Source organism: Molossus molossus, unplaced genomic scaffold (assembly GCF_014108415.1).
Source record: "Molossus molossus isolate mMolMol1 unplaced genomic scaffold, mMolMol1.p scaffold_m16_p_7, whole genome shotgun sequence".
Taxonomy (NCBI): domain Eukaryota; kingdom Metazoa; phylum Chordata; class Mammalia; order Chiroptera; family Molossidae; genus Molossus; species Molossus molossus.
Genome location: NW_023425401.1, coordinates 19,729,454 through 19,747,229, shown reverse-complemented (window position 1 = coordinate 19,747,229; position 17,776 = coordinate 19,729,454). Strand labels below are relative to the sequence as shown.

General features: G+C 39.6%; 1 protein-coding gene across 1 annotated transcript; it reads right to left on the bottom strand.

Moving 5' to 3' along the window:
• Positions 1–9,024: 9,024 nt before the first annotated feature.
• Positions 9,025–9,516, bottom strand: FERD3L (Fer3 like bHLH transcription factor). Its single transcript, XM_036247659.1, has one exon. The coding sequence runs from the start codon at positions 9,514–9,516 to the stop codon at positions 9,025–9,027; it is 492 nt and encodes a 163-aa protein (XP_036103552.1).
• Positions 9,517–17,776: the final 8,260 nt, after the last annotated feature.

The window sequence follows — 17,776 nt, the reverse complement described above, 5'->3', positions numbered from 1 at the left end:
GTGAGAATACTTGAAATTGGGTATGTTTTCCAAGCCAGAAAAATTTTAATAAATTTCAGAAGGTCCTTTACCGTCAACTCTCAAACAAGCCACTTGAAGTTGAATCAAAGCATTTAAAAGCGACAAAGGATTTAATAATTACTCTCTTGACTTTCCATGCAAGGAGGAAAAATATAAAAATAGTAGATGTGCAGAAAGTTACCCATTTTTAAATGTTGAGGCTAACTTTATATTTTCAAAAATTGATATTTAAATTGCAAATAAATGTAGGCCAAAGAACACACTGCTTTTCAGAAATTTGGTATAGACCCACTAATGTCAGAATGCAAAAAAAAACCCAACAAAACACAATCTATGTGCATAGAGAGAACAAGGCCAGGTGCCCAAAGATGTAAAGATGTTCAAGAATGCACTTTGGGATTGAACCTGCCTCTCTGCTCCTCCCAGAAGTCACCTGTTCATTTTTCCTCATGGATTTCTTTCTGTTGGAGGCAGGTGGCAGCCACTTAATCTCCTTGGGTGCCCAGAGATGCTTGTGTCCCTCAGGAACCTAAAACAAAGCATGGCGCTGCTACCCCATTCCCAGTTAACTGGGCTGACTGAGTGTTTAGACGTCATGTTAGCCTAGATCAACGCTTAGTAACTGAAGCTGTCTGACTTGTCAGTTACTGTCACCAACATCTTAGCTTTCAAGATGAATTTGCTCAAATATAAATTCTCAGAGGATCTACCAAGTGAGGTATCACTTTTTCATATAAAGAGCTTTATATACAATTTTTAGAGATTATTTTAGGAATGTAGGGTTTATAGTTCACAACCAAAGATTGTGATTACATATGTCGTAGATCAGGAGTCTTACTGTAAATATCTATGTTTTGAAATAAAAGTTAAATAAAAATATGTTATTAGGACAGCAGCTTAAATTGGACACAAATGCCATGCTATTTAAGACTCTGATTCTGTTTAGAAGAAACAGGACAGACTATTGAATATCGCTTTTTTTTTTTTTGGTGGTACGTGCCCCTAGAGGGAACTGAACCCAGGTCTCTCTGGTCCGCAGGCCGATGCTCAACCGCTGAGCCAAACTGGTCAGGGCTGAATATCGCTTTTTTGTGCATTTTCATGAGCCCTTCTAAAAGGCTGGATTGTCATTTTGCTTTATATTTAAAGAGTTCAACATTGAACTAGCATAAACAACAACAACAACATTGGCTAAGTATTTACTTCGTGCGAGGCCCCGTACGAAGCACTTTATAGGATCTCTTCCGATATTTTAAATAGCCGTGTTCATTGTTTCCATTTTACAGATCGGGGCAGGTATCGAAGCCCAGATATTTGGGTGAGTTGTCTAATTTAGTAAGCAGGAAATTAGGATGCGAGGCTCCTCCAACATTACAAATCCACACATGAGAACGCCTTTCACCCAGAATGTCAGCATGGATTGATCTTGAGACTATCATGCTAAATGAAATAAGTCAGGAAAAGTGAAGAACCATATGATTTCACCAGTATGTGGTATATACAACTGAAAGCAAAAATGAACAAACAAGAAAAACAAAAACTCATTGACACAGACAATGGTATGGTGGTTACCAGAAGGAAGGGGGTGGGGCAGAGTAGTAAAGGGGGCCAAGTAATTGGTGATGAAAGACTTGACTTTGGGTGGTGGGCACACAATGCAATATAGATCATGTGGAAATGTACACTTGAAACCTACATGACCTATTCATCAATGCCAGTACAATACAAAATAGAATGTCAGCAATAACCAAGGAACCCAGAATCAGCTACTCATTGCTTGGCTATGTCCTTTAGGGGTTGAGTCCTGATTTTTATTCTAGTATCCACATAATACTATGCATAAAACTTGGTTTCATGTTCATGAAACACTTGAGGAAAATTGTAGAACATGATATGACTCAAGTATATGTGAATGTCTCCCTAAAATGAATATATTTATATTTATAAGGTGCTTTATAGGGTCAAAGGAATGTCATAGTAATTATCTGATTTTTTTTCACTTTTATTTTGAAATAATTATAGACTACAGGACATTGCAGAGATGGTACAGAGAAGTGCTGTGTCCCTTTCCCTCACTCTCCCCCGCTAGTTCCTTCTTACATGTTACAGTACAACATCAAAACTGGGCAATTGACATTAGTGTAAAAGACATAGTTCTAGTCATTCTATAACATATATAGATTAGTGCACCCACCATTGCGGTTAAGATATAGAATTATTTCATCGGGAATTATCTGATTTGAATAAATGCACACTAATTTGGAAACATATACTTAAATATAATGTCTGGGCTGCTGACAAAAGAGAACGCTGAATGAATTCAGATAACTTTTCTTTCAGATTTAAAGTTACTTACCTACCTTTGGTTTGTAATTTATGCGCTGTTGCAGCAGCAGGTTGCATGAGGGGGTTTTGATCTTTGTGTTCATCAGCTGGGCGTGTGTTGTTGCACCGGAAAGATGCACGTGCCAGAACTAAATGCTGGCGGACAAGTATTAGAGGCATAGAAACATTGGGGGAATTAAAAAAAATCTGTTTTATTTTTTCAGTTTATTTAACAGCATTACATAATGAGCCCTGATCTTTATATAGTATTTTATGCTTTTACCTATTACCATTGGTGGTGAAGGTGATGCCTTGTTCGCAGAGTCTTCATTGCCTTAGAATGGGAAGGGATGTAACAATAATGAGGAGGAGGAAGTGCGTTCTAGTAGTTACCGTTTGCCATTTGCTCACATGACACACCATTATTCTGCATACGTATTTCAGTCGATCTTCATAAGAGCCCTATTAGATAAACATTATTATCCCTATTTTAAAGATACAGAAACTGAGTGTCAACACGATAAAGTAAGTTGTACCAGCTTCCATTGCATTACGTGATGTGCTTGCGATTCAAAACCACTTCTGGCAAAATCCAAAGCTTGTGTCTATAGGCACGTGTTCATCAAAAGAAAGTTGTGGCTCAAAATATCCATAGAAGATTATTTCAAGGCCTCTTCAAAAACTTTCACCAATAGTCCCTCTTCCTGTTTGTTTGTTTGTTTGTTTGTTTGTTTGTTTTTCCAGAGACTATATCCCTCTGGTATTAAAAAAAAGCCCATGCCTATATTTCTGAGATCCTCAGTAAAGATGAAGAATACTCATTTTCACATCACTTATGCTTAAATATAATAATCATACATTCACTTACAAATAACCTCAGTCCCTGAGAATTTGGTCTCTGAAATTCTTCACTGGGTGGAAATCTTAGCTTCATTATTTATGAGCTCTTTGAGCTTGAGAAATTATTTAATTTATTTCTTTATTCCATAGTGTCCTCATTGTTATGAGGGTAATAATATGAAGATAATATATCCTAAAGTTATTATGAGAGCTTTAATAGTTATGTAAACAACTAAACACAACATTTAGAACATGTGCTTTCATGTAAGTGAGCAATACAGTTTATATATTATTATAGATAGTACTTCATCTATGACTAATAATCCAATTAATCAAATTTTCTCTTTGAGCTCATTTCTAGTTTCTCCAACATTTCACTAAACTATGGGATTAAAATTAGTCAGCACTTTATCAAATTATAGGACTAAAAATACTTCAGGGTCTGGACAGTAACAAATACAGCTTGTGATTTTATTAAGTTTTGAAATCATAAAATTATCTGCAATAAAATAACGGTATAATCATGTTCATTCATTCATTCAAACACCTTTATATGATGTCGTTGCATGTTATTGTTCACTAACTGTTGGATTTATTTCCATATCTCATAGATATTTCTCTCCCTTTGGAGACCGGATAGCATTTAAAGCTGTCTTCAACAGCTGCTTTGAGGTCATCTACGTTTGCTGGCTGCAGGTGGAAATCTCCTAAATAGAAGGCTGTAAAATTTGACCTTTGAGGGAGCCAGACCATACCAGACTTTTGTATAATTTATCATCCACAGAGTGTGTTAAGATGCTTTTGATCTTTGAAGGCAATATCTTTCAAAGTCATGTGCTGCTTGTATGTGACCATCAGCCCTTTTTAGGAATTTCAGTATCATGCTGATTTCAGTGAATGAATGAATTTTTAAGATGGTACACTGACGACTTAATTTAATTCAGACTCTAGATCCTCTTGAAATCCAGTTGGGAGGATCAAATGAGAGAAAGTATGTGAGGGGTTCTTAGAAAATAACAAAAAACTGAATAACCGTAATATATTTTAAAATGATAATTTCCATAATATTTGTCACTCTTGATTTCACTAAATAGTAAAGGTTCTTTGCCTTGTACAAAATTAAGGGTAGAATCTTACCAAATATTAGCCATAAAGAGTGTTTTAAAATACATTCATACTGTTCTTTGCATTTCATCCCATTCCTTAACACTTCTTTACACAGAATGTATTTTAAGCACAGACCTAAAAATTTGGTGTCACAGAGAAAGTTATGGTAATTTATAAGCTTTGGTTTCTAGAGACTTGAAGAAGTTTTTCCATCTTTCTGGTATTTAATTCCTGTCAGTTTGCATTGCTTCTTTCCTTTCCTTCTCCTCCTCCGCCAGGTTTGGTTTTGAGCTTTGGATTCAAAGAAACCCCAAAGTCAAAACAAAATGGTCAGAACTGCTGACTCTTGTTTTGTAACCTTTTTTAGTCCAGCATTCACAGGAAGAGAGGGCACTGACCAGAATTTGGGCCTGACTTCACCCAAAATGTTGGCCAAGTTCAGGAACCTTGGAATGAACTTGGACCAAGAAACAAATATATGCAAAAACTTCAACACTTTTCTAACACATTTAAATATAATTTAATGAAATATCACCCTATAAAAAAGTAAATTTTGTACTTAAAATTCATTATTAATCTGCCAGCTATTTTTTTTTTATGGAAATTAAATAATCTAATTTATATTTTGTAGTAAATAGACTCTCTTGGTTTTTAAAGTTGCAGATACATTTTGGAACCTCACTTATAAAATGTACTTAAGTGTGTTAGTTACCTTTTTCTTTTTCTTTTTTGAAGATTTGTAATTACAAAAAATAAAGTTATATTAAGCTGTGCTTATCAAGTTTCAACTCAGAACTTTTATAGCCATGTTATAAATCTTCCACAATAGTGTTTTTATAATGGAAATGCTGACAAATGCAATAATAAACACCAACCCAAGGGTCTTAATTGTATGTTCATGCAGGAATTATGCATACTAGCATAATATTTGGTTCAATTTCCAGTGCTAATTTGGCCAAAATCTGCTTTCACATTGTAAACGATGATCAGCCTGAATGACGCTTGTTGATGGCAAAGGCTTCTGATTATTTTTACTTTCCTTGGAAAGCCTGACTATGTCTTACAAATATGATTTCATTTAGATCTTTTCTTGGTTTACATGTCTGAACACTAATAGTAACCTGATAGTTATGGGGAACTTAGTTTGAAACCAAAAGGCAGTTTTCAGTCAGCAAAGAGTGTATAAATAAATTGACTCCAAGCAAATCTAAAAGGGTGTATTCCAAGTGTCCAAATAACTTTAAGGTTTCAAAAACTAATTATTACAGTTTTCCAGAAGTAATTGACACCATTAGGGTTAAAAAAAATAAACTGGTAGAAGGTATTCGAAAAATTGATGTCACCCTGGCTGGGTAGCTCAGTTGGTTAGAGCATTGTCTCAATACACTAAGGTTGTGGGTTCGATTCCTGGTCAGAGCACATACGAGAATCAGCCAATGACTATATAAACAAACGGAACAACAAATTAATGTCTCTCTCTCTCTCTCTCTCACAGATCAATAAAAAAAATTTATTTTAAAAGAAGAACTAATGTCTACTGATATTTCTATCAATGTTGGTTTAGGATATAATAAAGAATAAAATAATTTTAACAGGTTTTTTATATACTAAAACACTGTATTGAAAAGTACAGTGAATTTATGGATCTAACATGGGAAAAATTAAAATTATCACGTTGCTTAGAAAAGTTGAGTGTCAATATATGGAGATGCAGAAGATTCATGTTGGAAATGCAGATTATTTTATTTTATGTCTAAGGATAATTTCGTAGAAGGAAAAATATCCATTTCTCTGTCTCTGATCCTTATTGGGCTTCAAATTATTCTATTAACACAATGATTTAAAAATGCCTTAAGAAACTTTATATTTTAGAGCAGCTTCCAAATATACATATACATACATACACACACACACACACACACACACACACACACACACACATATATGTAGTAAAAAGAAAATATACAGAGAACAAAGCATTTATAAACTGTAACAGTTTTAAGAATTGTGAACATAATCTAATAATCGGGAAATAGCTTTTTATTTGGAGGTTTTTCAAGTATATTTACTATGCTGAAGAGGTATTCACTATAGGATATTATGTGCTTATTAAGAATACAACAAAATGGTTCGGAATATGAGGAAGAGCATTAAGAATGATAGTTGTTTTTACTCTTCAGAACCCAATGATTTTGAGGTCCTTTGTCTACTCATTTTTTTAAAAAAAATTCTGGTTTCAAAATTGGTTCTTTCAATAAAACATTAATGATTTCTAGAGTTGAACCATTTTTTCTAACTTATTTAAAACCTGCAGATTTTTGAAAAATGATGGTTAGGTTTCAGGACTTTAAGTAGGAGAAGAAAGGGCACTTCTGCAATTTCTCAGGTTTGAACCCATTCACACTACATGTAAAATGTCAATGCAATTTTTAATTGAATAAACGAATAACTGGATAAACATGAGGGATTAAAGCAACCACTAGCACTCTAAGTTGGGAAGCACAATATTATTTGATGATGAGATGAAAAATAATTTGTTATTTTACCTTTAACCTATTGAATGAGTAACTTAAAATTTATCTTTATAAATACAAACATGCTAGTCTTAGTAGCTAAAGTGTTGCCTAGAAATAGAAAATAAAATGAGCCATTTTACTTTATAAGACTGATACAGAGGTTGTCTAAATTTCAGTTATTTTCAATTAACGTGTTGGAGAATTAAAAAAAAAAAAAAATAGCCTGCCTGGTGGTGGTGTTTGGTCTTAGCTGGTTACATTTTTTTTCCCCCCTTTACTTGTTTATCTTGACATTCTTGTAGGAGAGGTAGAAAAATCCAGGTGAAAAGATTCAGTCAAAATAAGAAATCATCTTTGGGAGGGTGGACATTTCAGAACTCATCCAGTGCCTGCCGGTAAGAGATTTAGGAAAACTTCTAAATGAAGGCACTTGAGAGACAGGCACATCCCCACAGTGCTAGTCGGAAAGTGTGAACTGGAAGAACCTATGTAGGAGGCAATCTGGCCATTTGTAGCCACCAACAGAAATGTTCATTTGATGCAGAAATTTCACTTCTATTTAATATTAGGAAATTATCATAGGCAGAGATGTACAAGAATGGTCTTAGAATCATCATTTATTTTTTTAAAAGGAACTATCTTAGTTATGCACTTGTAAAGAACTGGAGTAAGTTGTGAAACATCCACATGACAATAAAATGCAGTAATCAAAATTACGTTTGGATCATATTTAAAGTCAAAGGAAAAGTGCTCATTCCTTAATGCTGAATGGGAATAGGTCAGTACTCAAAGTGTCACAAACTTGTTAAAACATATCGAATTTATATATGAATAGGGGAAACAAAGACTAGAAGGATATAGGTAAAAATAATGTGTGGTAACGTGGAGGGATTTAAATTTTCTTTCTTTTTTTTAAACTTTTGTTTTCCCAACTTTCTAGGATAAGTATATATTATTTCTTAATATAATGAATTCTATTTCTAAAAGTATGATAGGGACTGTGTGTGTGTGTGTGTGTGTGTGTGTGTGTGTGTGTGACGCGCGTGCGCACTGGGCGGGGGAGAGCAAAATAAAGTGTTGGAAAACAGCGATGTATCCTTTAGGATTACTGAATTTACAGTAAGGTGGGCGTTATTCACTCCTGTTCCTCACTTACCTACTCCTATCTGAAGACCCCCCCAGTTCAGGTTTAGCAGATCGCCCGGAAGGAAGAACTGGGGAATGACAGAGTCCAAACTGGAGGCGGCCCCTCAGCATGGTCCTGCTTCAACCTCACCCCACTGCGCACCTTTTTTTGCAAAGCGGAAGAATTCATCTCCTCCTTTGACGTTTTGCCTCGACTGTTCCCAGATGCTACTAGAACGAAAGCTATTGCCCTACTTTAAAAGTGCGTGCTCTGGCAACACGGCTTCTGGGAAGACCCCGCCCCAGCCCCGGAGGAAACGGGGGAGGCACCGGCCCGCAGCAAAGCTCCAGGCGCCCCAGGCCCCCAGGAGCGACTTTGGCGCCGGGGCCGCAGCTGCCCCCACCACCTGAGTTACAGCCTCGGGCCACTGGCTGGTTGCCAGCTCTGCGCGAACGAGGGAAGGGGAGGGACGGGGAGGAGAGAATGTGTGAGGTCGCCTGTCCTCTTGACTCCCCATCCTTAAGGATTTTCTTCCTTCTGGCCCTCTACGAGCCTGGATGACCAAACCAGAGACGGAGTCCCTTGGCCTCTCCGGAGACCCGCACCCGGCACCCTTCCCGGATCCCTGCTCCAGGGTCTCCCCTAAGGGAGCAGGCCTGAGCCGAGCGCCTGCGAGGGATGGCGCGGGAAACTCTTGAAAGCTCAAAAAAGTCTATTTTTAATTTTTTTCTTTTGTAAGGACTCTATAGAAGGCTCCGAAGTCTGCCCTTTGCGGAAAAGATTAGCTTCCCACTCACCGGCCGGCAGAAACTGCTTCTGGGCGCGCGCCTCGACGGCCTCGCTCGCCTCCCGGTTCTAACCCGCGCGGCCGGTGCGCCCCTGCCCAGCCTCGGTGGAGAGCGATCGCGTGTGTGTTAACCCTACGAGGGCTGCGGGGTTTCTACAACCCGAACCGAGCTCCAGAAGGCCAGACGTTCTGTCCTGGAGCAACCCCCAGGCCTGTCAGCGCACCCACTGCCGGGTCCCGAAACACCCTGAGCTCGCACGCGCCCAGGTGCCCAGGGGCAGACGCGTCCATCCCAGACGCGCTCAGCAGGTTTCCTTCTCCTTGCAGCTCTCCAAGAGCTCGGTCATGAAGGAAATGTAGACAATGGCCAGGCGCAGGGTCTCAATCCGGGACAGCCTTTTCTCGTAAGCAAAAGTGGGCACCTTCCTCCGCAGCTGGTCGAAAGCCTCGTTGAGATTGAACATCCGCTTCCTCTCGCGGATGTTGGCGGCCTGGCGCTGGGCATAGGTGATCACCCTCTTCCTCTTGGGGCGGCCCAGCAGGGAGGCGCCTCTTCCGTGCTCCTCTTCCTCTTCCTCTCCCTCGTCTACTTCGCCCTCCTCTTCTTCTGGATCCTCCTCCACAAAGCGCGCCATACCCCTGGGTCTTCCCTCTTGGAGCACAAGGCCGCGGTCCCCAAAGGGGAGCCCAGGTGCGAAGTCGCAGAGGAGAGGGTGCCCCGGGGAGGCGAAGGACAGGTCTGCGACGAGGTCCAGCATGGTGGCGTCCACGCAGCGCTCCGGATAGACCGCCATCGACTCTTCTTGGTCCTGTGTCTCATCAGACTGGCGATCGGCTTCCTAAGAGCCCCGAATCTGATGCGACAGCATCAACGAAGGGCTAGGGGACGTTAACATTGATAACCAAGCGGATAACAGGATTAGTCGCTCCGACAGAGAAGGCTATGACGACGTCCCTCTCGAAGCTGATCGAAGGAGACAAACTTGAACATGCCGGAAGGTTCATAGAGACAGGCCTCCAATTCCGATATCCATTCCGCTGCGCCACCCGGGACAGTTCCTTCTTGGCAACTACCCCCAGCTCTTACCTGCTGTGCTTTTTGTGTCTCTCCTCACCCCGCGGCCAACTAATATTCTTCAGGCTCCTTATCTCATGTAGTTCTTTAATTTAGATTTGGCTTTTCAAAGCGAGGATGTTTTCCACCTCTCTGGTTTCTCCTTGGCTTCCAAGTCGGAGTCCTGGACCTTGCCATCCGAGGCTTCCAGTGAGTGTGAAATAAGTACATGTGCTTTTAATGATGTCCTGAAGAGGGGCCCTGTCTGCCCGGGGTCGGGGAGCTGTTTGTCTGGTATCCCAGTGCAGCGTCTACTGAAAGGCAAGATCTTCCATTAGCTTAAGTAAGCACGGTTGGGGGGCCCAGAGCGCATTCCCCAGAGTCGCTGTTGGAACCGGCTTTCTCCTTCCAAGGCATCGTAAACATCTCTCCTGCCAAGTTACAGACCCTGTTTCTAAAGTCTGTTTTGTCGCAAGCAGCCTGACAATTCAGATACTTGACTTTCCTTTCCCTACCCTTATCTTCTACTTATGTAAAGTAGAGGATTTTACTTCGAGGGCAAAAGTTATGAGGGCAATAAAATGAAAGGGGGAGGCCCAGCGTATTTTCTCAGGGCTTGCTCTAGTGTATAATCCCGTCGAGGGGGGCAAAGCACACCTCCCCACCCCCAAGCACGCCAACTTCAATCTCCTTCCAAAAATGCTATTTGCTCTTTGGAAAACCCATGGGTCCATCAGCTCACCCTCTGTTGAGAAGTCTTTCGAATTTTAAATTGCTGATTGGTATTTGTGAACAAAGAAAAATCCTGACACTTCCATCTCGCATATTTGTCTTATTGATCTGTACCACCCTACAGGACATAAGAGCAGAAACTGTACTTTATTGCATTCTATTTATGGGAGACTTTCGGTTATCCTTAGATTCTTTTTAAGATGAAAAAGAAAATTTAAATTTGGTGTAATTAAAATGACATTTTACTGATTTTATATTATCTCTAATGCTCTAAAAAAGAATGGGTCATTTTTCCTATTAGGAGAAATAGCCCAAAATAAAACGATTAAAAAAAAAGATGAGCAAACAGACACCTTGGTTCAAGACGAAACAGAATCACCAAGTACATGGATTCCTACTGAGGAGGTAAGTTGTGACTGTGATGGTTTAAGTTAGTACATTGGACAGCTCCCAGAAACGGCCTATTTCTAACAGGTAAGCTTAATTCCCTTTCTTCTTCCTAGATCCCAAATGTGTATCCTAGACACCATTAAAGCAGGACCATGTAGAATTCTTCTTCGTTTTTTTTTTTTTTTTAAACTCATTTGTGTCTGAACTCGTCTAGCTCTTTTTTCTTGCTTGTGTTTATTCTTTTCTCTCCAACTTTTGTTGTGGTAACTCGGATAGAGAAGAATTGAAATTTACATTCCTGAAAAAATGTGAATGCGAATGAGATCTTTGATTATGATTACCTATTTGACTTTTACTAAACACTTTCAAAGAGAAGATTGAAAAATAAAAATGAATTGGAATTTTAATCGTGGCTAAGGAATAAATGGGAGAATTAATTTTTGTTTGGACAAGCAGTAAGATGCTTTCTAACATGTGTGTAACTTTATGTGTGATTACATATTTAGACACATTTTATAGTGGATTTTTAGTTGTTAAAACTTTCTCATAATTTATATTTCCTTTTAAATGCATACACAAAGTATACACACAATTGGATTAAGTGCCTTATCTGGTGAGAATCTAGTTTGACAACAAAATACATTAGGACACTTAGTTAAAGAAAACATGATACAAATTTATATTTAAGATTCAATAAAATAGGTGTCAGACACTATCATGAAACTCTAAAGAACCATTTTTCTTGGATTAACATTCTTTATGGTTTTATCCAAGGTAATGAATATTTCAACAAGCTTATCACAGCAAAAACGTAGCAAAATTAATGAAACCAACATGCATGATTAGTTTCAAATATTAACATTAAAATATTGAGAAATTTGTAGAGAGGTCTTAATAGGTATGTCTTTAGCAGTAGTTTAAAAATAAGTTCTCTTCAATTTCATCATAAAATCTCAAGAAAAACACTTCTGTTTATACCACAATAATTTCAGTTTATCTTACAAGATTTTAATCCTGGTGACAGAATTAAAGCAAAAATATTAAAATCTAGGATATAATGATTGACTATTTTTTGTTTATAAATATCAATAATTATAAAACAGAAATAAGTGAAATTGTTTTTCTCTGCTTATTTTGAAGTATCCACTTCATTTGAAGATGTTTTTGTTTATTTTTGGTTCCACAATAAATATAAGTAAATGTAATAAATTTATAAAATACTAGGTGGTTTAAAACAGTTCATCCCATTGGAAGGAACCATTATTTTCATTTCTAGATTTGATCTTTTTAAAAAAAATTTTATCCTCACTCAAGGACATTTTTGCATTTATCTTCAGACAGATCGGGAGGGAGAAAGGGAAGAAGAGAGAAACATCCATGTGAAAGAGACACATCCTCTCACATTGAATGGCTGCCACCCACATGACCCCAACCAGTACCAGGGACCAACTGTAACCAAAGTACGTGCCCGTAGCGGGAACCAAAACCCGGACTCTCCAGTCCACCGGCCGATGCTCTAACCGCTGAACCAAACTGGCCAGGGCCATTTCTAGATTTGAAAGTTAAGAAAGAAACATTGTTTTTAAAAAACCCAACTGGAGATTAAAGGAGATAAATTCAAACTTGTCTCTTTTCAGTTCTAGGCCTATAATTTATAATTATTTAGTTACCTACATGGAGGTGTTTGTAATGGGTTTGATAAACCCTCCAGAAATTTTGCTTAAGATGTTTCAAGAAATGATCATGAAATGCCCATTTCGCTTAGTTTATCACCTTCTTTAACTCAGTTGGCCATCCCAATTCAATATTCAACATTTTGTGTATACTCTTCTCTTGTATTCAGAATCAAAGCAGAAAAAACAAATGTCCAAGAATAACTTGAGCTGTCATTCTTAAGGAGGTTAGAGGGTGGGATTGAGTGGTAAGGAGAGAAAGGTTGCCCTGGCCAGTTTGGCTCAGCGGTTAGAGCGTTGGCCTGCCGTCCAGAGATACTCGGGTTCGGTTCCCGCTAAGGGCAGGTACCTCGGTTGCAGTTTGTCCCCAGCCCTGGTTGGGTCGTGTGGGTGGCAACCACTAGATGTGTCCCTTTCACGTCAATGTTTCTCTCTTTGTCCCTCCCGCTCTATCTGAACAAAAATGGAAAAATGTCCTCAGGTGAGGATTTAAAAAAAAAAGAAAAAAGAAACACAGTACTTGATTGACGTTGGAGGTACTGTAAAAACAGGTAAATCTTAAGTGTATCACTTGAGACTATTTCAATCTCCCCCATAGCCTCATACCCAGTCACTAGCCACTCTCCAAAGTACCACTGTCTGAGGTATTATTGTTCCTGACTTCTAAGATTAATTTAGCAAATGTTGAGCATTAGATAAATATAAATCATACTCTATGTACTCTTGTGTGTCTTTCACTCAACACTTTTTGTGTGAAGATCCATGCATATCATTCTCATTGCTGAAAAGTATTTCATTATATGAATATACCTTCCATTATTGATGGGCATTTGGGTAGATTACAGCTTTTAGACACTACAAATTGCAGTGATATGGATTGTACATATCTTTGGTGAGAACGTTTATTCATTCCTGTTCAGTATACACCTAGAACTGGAACAGGTTATGTATGTGTTCAGTTTTGGTAGATACTGATAAACTGTTTCCCAAAATGGTGGCAATTATTTACATCATCACCAGAGATGTACTAGAGTTCTAGTTTCTTCCATCCTTGTCAGAAGTTGGCATTTTCAAGCCATTCTGAAGATGTGCACTGTGGTTTTGATTTGCATTTCCCTGATGACAAATGATCTACTCTTTAAAATATCAGTGTGCCTTGGCTGGTTTGGCTCAGTGGTGAGAGCGTCGGCCTGCAGTCGAGAGAGACCCGGGTTCAGTTCCCGCTAAGGGCATGTACCTCCGTTGCAGTTTGTCTCCGGCCCTGGATGGGTCATGCGGGTGGCAGCCATTCGATGTGTCCCTTCACGTCGATGTTTCTCTCTCTCTCTCTCCCTCCCGCTCTGTCTGAACAAAAAAGAAAAATGGAAAAGTGTCCTCGGGTGAGGATACAAATAAATAAAAAGATAAATAAAATAACCACGCTCTGGGTGAATTACCTGTAACTAGGAATAAAGAAGAAGAGGCAACGTTCCTGGACAGAGCAGGCTTCTACCATGTGACATGCTTCTCATCGTCAAAATGCATTCATTGCCCTGGCCGGTTTGGCTCAGCGGTTAGAGCGTTGGCCTGCGGTCCAGAGAGACCCGGGTTCGGTTCCCGCTAAGGGCACGTACCTCGGTTGCAGTTTGTTCCCGGCCCTGGTTGGTCGTGCGGGTGGCAGCCACTCGATGTGTCCCTTTCACGTCAATGTTTCTCTCTCTCTCTCTGCCCCCCCCCCCACTCTATCTGAACAAAAAATGGAAAAATGTCCTTGGGTGAGGATTAAAAAAAACCAAAAAACATTAATTCCCAGAAGAAGGCAGATGCTTGACGAGGCTTCTCCTTTCCCTCCTCATTTCCACCTGCACCACCTTCCTTTGGCCACAGAGAGTTGTGGCAGGAACTGCTCATTGTTCTCCAGTATGCTCTTACCCTTTGTCCTTTCGGTGACAGACCCGCCCACCCACACTTCGGCTGGCACATCTCTGCCCCACCAGTCACACCAATGGGATCAATGAGAAGTGAGATGTGCAGTTCAAGTCGGTGTTTTGAAAGTGAAAACATTTGCCTTCCACTTGGCCCTTTGCCCTTTGCCCTCTGCCCTCTTCCCACGGCCTGTCTCGTGGGTACTTTAGCAGCGAGCCAGCACTGACCATGTAGACAAGGACATCACTCTCTGCCAGGGAGTGGGTATTTTTTTTTTTTTTTGGTAAAGGACAAGCTAGCATGTATTTTAGGCTTTGCAGACCATACAATCTCTGTCACAACTGGTCAACTACCATGGTGGTGTAAAAACAGCCATAAGAAATACATGAATGAGTGAGTGGAGGGGAATGCCAATAGAATTTTATTTACAAAAGGAGGTGGCAGGCAGTTTGTCTCTTGGGCTATAGCTGGCTGACCGCTCTCCTGGGGGATGGCAGAGCAGCGTGAAGGGATCTAATGGAGGAGAGCTCACCTGTCAAATTCAGATTACCGTGAGAACGACAGCACCTTCGACATGTATCCGTCCTCCTCATGACAGTGCTGTGCCTTCTCTGGCAGAAGGGATTAAACAGATAGATAGGCTACTGTATATCTACTTGACGTTATTTATGAAAACTGCTTAAAATTGGCTATTACATTTTTTTTTTTAGCTCAGGTGTTTCCTATTTATATGAAATGTTTTTCTCTTAATATAAAAGTTAGCCTTCGAATAAATCTATTTTCCAAATTTTCAATTCTATTAGTTCTTTCATTCATTGTTATTTGAACCGTCTCCAAATCCTTCACTTCGTTTTGGAAACAACAACAACAAACGTGGAAAATTAGAGAGGTGTGAAGAAAAAAATATCCCTCAAGATGTTATAAACTATTACCCCCAAATAATTTCCTTTATCCCCCTCATTTCCTTTACTATATTTTCAATAGTGACTTTCCTTTGAAGTAAATATTATGGGTTTGACAGTCATCCTTAAGTTCTTTGTATATTTGGAGTTTAAACACTATATGTGTGATTTTGCAATTTAATAATTTTTCAAAAGTTTTTGTTATCATATTCTTTATTTGCAACATTGGAAATGTTAGTATTAAGTTGAAACATGTAACTGCCAAAAATCAAACCATTTTTAACCTAAAAAGGTGGGCCATTTATTTAGTATAACCTAATATATTCAAAGTCACTCCTGCTTAATGAGAAAATGGAATTAATAGATTAAAATTAACATTACACATGGATGTACTACTTGAATCAATAGATATAGGTGCATTAAATTTATTTTACACTAAATTAAAAAAAAAACCATGATATTTTCAACAAATGTTTATTGACTGCCTATGATATGCCTAATTCTTGTGGCATTGGTTTAGGAGTTTGCTATTCATTAATGAACAAGATAGAAGACACAAAAAATTCTTTACTGTGTTTAGGGAGGTACGTGTTATGATAAAAAATTGTTTAGTATCAGTGGGATCATGAGGGCCAAAAATTGGGGGCAGATTGCTATTTTTAATAGGGTTATCATGTAAAAGTCAGATTGGAAGGTGATATTTGAATAAATACTTGAGGTGTAATGAGGCAGATAAGTACATATCAAGTAAGCGTGTCCAGGCAGAGAGAACTGACCTTTCAGAGAAGGAAGGTGGAAGGACACCTGGGATACTGGTGGGACATCGCAGAGGCCACTAGCCAGAAAGAACTGAGGGAAGGAAGAAGACCGGGAGATGTGGTCAGTGTGGGGGCACGGGGCAGGGTTGTATCACAGAGGGCCTTTTCAACCTTTTAAGGCCGGTGGCTTTTACTTTGAGTAAGATGGGGATCCACTGGAGCTTTTGAAGATTTACTTACTGTTTAAAAGATCCCTCTGGGTAATGTGTTGAGAATGAATTCTATAGGGAACACGAGGAGATAGGGAGACCTGACCGGAGGCTCTTACAGCAACCCAGGTTAGTAGCGGCTGCTGTGATATACAGAGGTTATATTGGGGACATATTCTGAAGAAAATTCAACAAGATTTGCTGATTGTATGGGCGGGGGTGGGTGGGGATGAGTCAAGGGAGATCCCAAGCTTTTGGTCTGAACAACTAGAAAGAGAGTTGTGATCAATGGGAACAGAAGGACCCCAGGAAAAGCAGATCTAGGGGAGTGTGGATATCAGGAGATTAGCTTTGCATAACTCAAGTTTAATATATTTATTAGATAGTCAAGTGGAGACAATAAGGAAGTTTATATCTCTCTCAGGGTAAAAGTTATTACTAGATCTTCAAAAGCTCTATTTTACATGATACACTGTTTCCCCACACCACTCAATACCTATGAGAGCGCTTTTATTTCCCTCCTTCACTCTTGCAGTAGCTACGTTGGTCGTTGGTCGCTCTGCTGCTCCTCAAATATGCAGACACATTACCTGCCTCAGTGCCTTTGCACTTCTGTTGCCTCTGACTACAGTACTCCTCTCTCAGCTTTCCACCTCTTGCTTCAGGTCCCTGGATGATGCCAGTTTACCAGCGCTCTCCCTCTGTTTTGCCCTCCCTAAGCCTCTTACCTTGCTTTATCTCTCTGGACCACACACGGCCACACACAAAGCATCTGGCACAGTATATATTTACTTTTTAACTAGTTTACTTTCAGTTTCCCTCGTTAGAATATGAACTCCAAGTGGTAATTACGGAAGTACGCTGCTTGGATTTTTCTTTCAACTGTAGGACTTGCAATTAGCCAACACGCTCCCGCTGCCTGGGGGACCCAAGGCCGTATCCAGGCCGAGGCCAGCACCTTCTGGTTAGCCTCAGCACAAAAGGGACAGGGGAGCTGGCCATGTCTACCCAGTGTGGGGCCTCTCAACGGATACTATTTCTGTATAACTCCCTGCTGTGTTTGCTGAGCTTTGTTTTTAGCTCTGCATCACAGTTTGAGATTCTTCCTGTGCAGTTCCTCATTCTTCTCCCTCTCTCTCTCTCTCTCTCTCTCTCTTTTTTTTATGGATGTCACATTGTTATTATGGCTCAAGCTGTTCCCAGATCAATTCTGTTTTTAGTTTGTATCCTTTATCTTTCACAGGAGTTATCATCCCTCCTCCCCACAAATAAAAAACGACAATGAAAAAAACCCCACCCCGTTAAACTCCTAATCTGATATTAGTATCTCCTTTCCGGAGGATCTGAGCTGACTTCGTTGCTACTAGGAGTGTTCTGAACAAGTGATTAGTTGGATTGGAATTTGGAGAGTAGATTACTTGCCATCCTGGG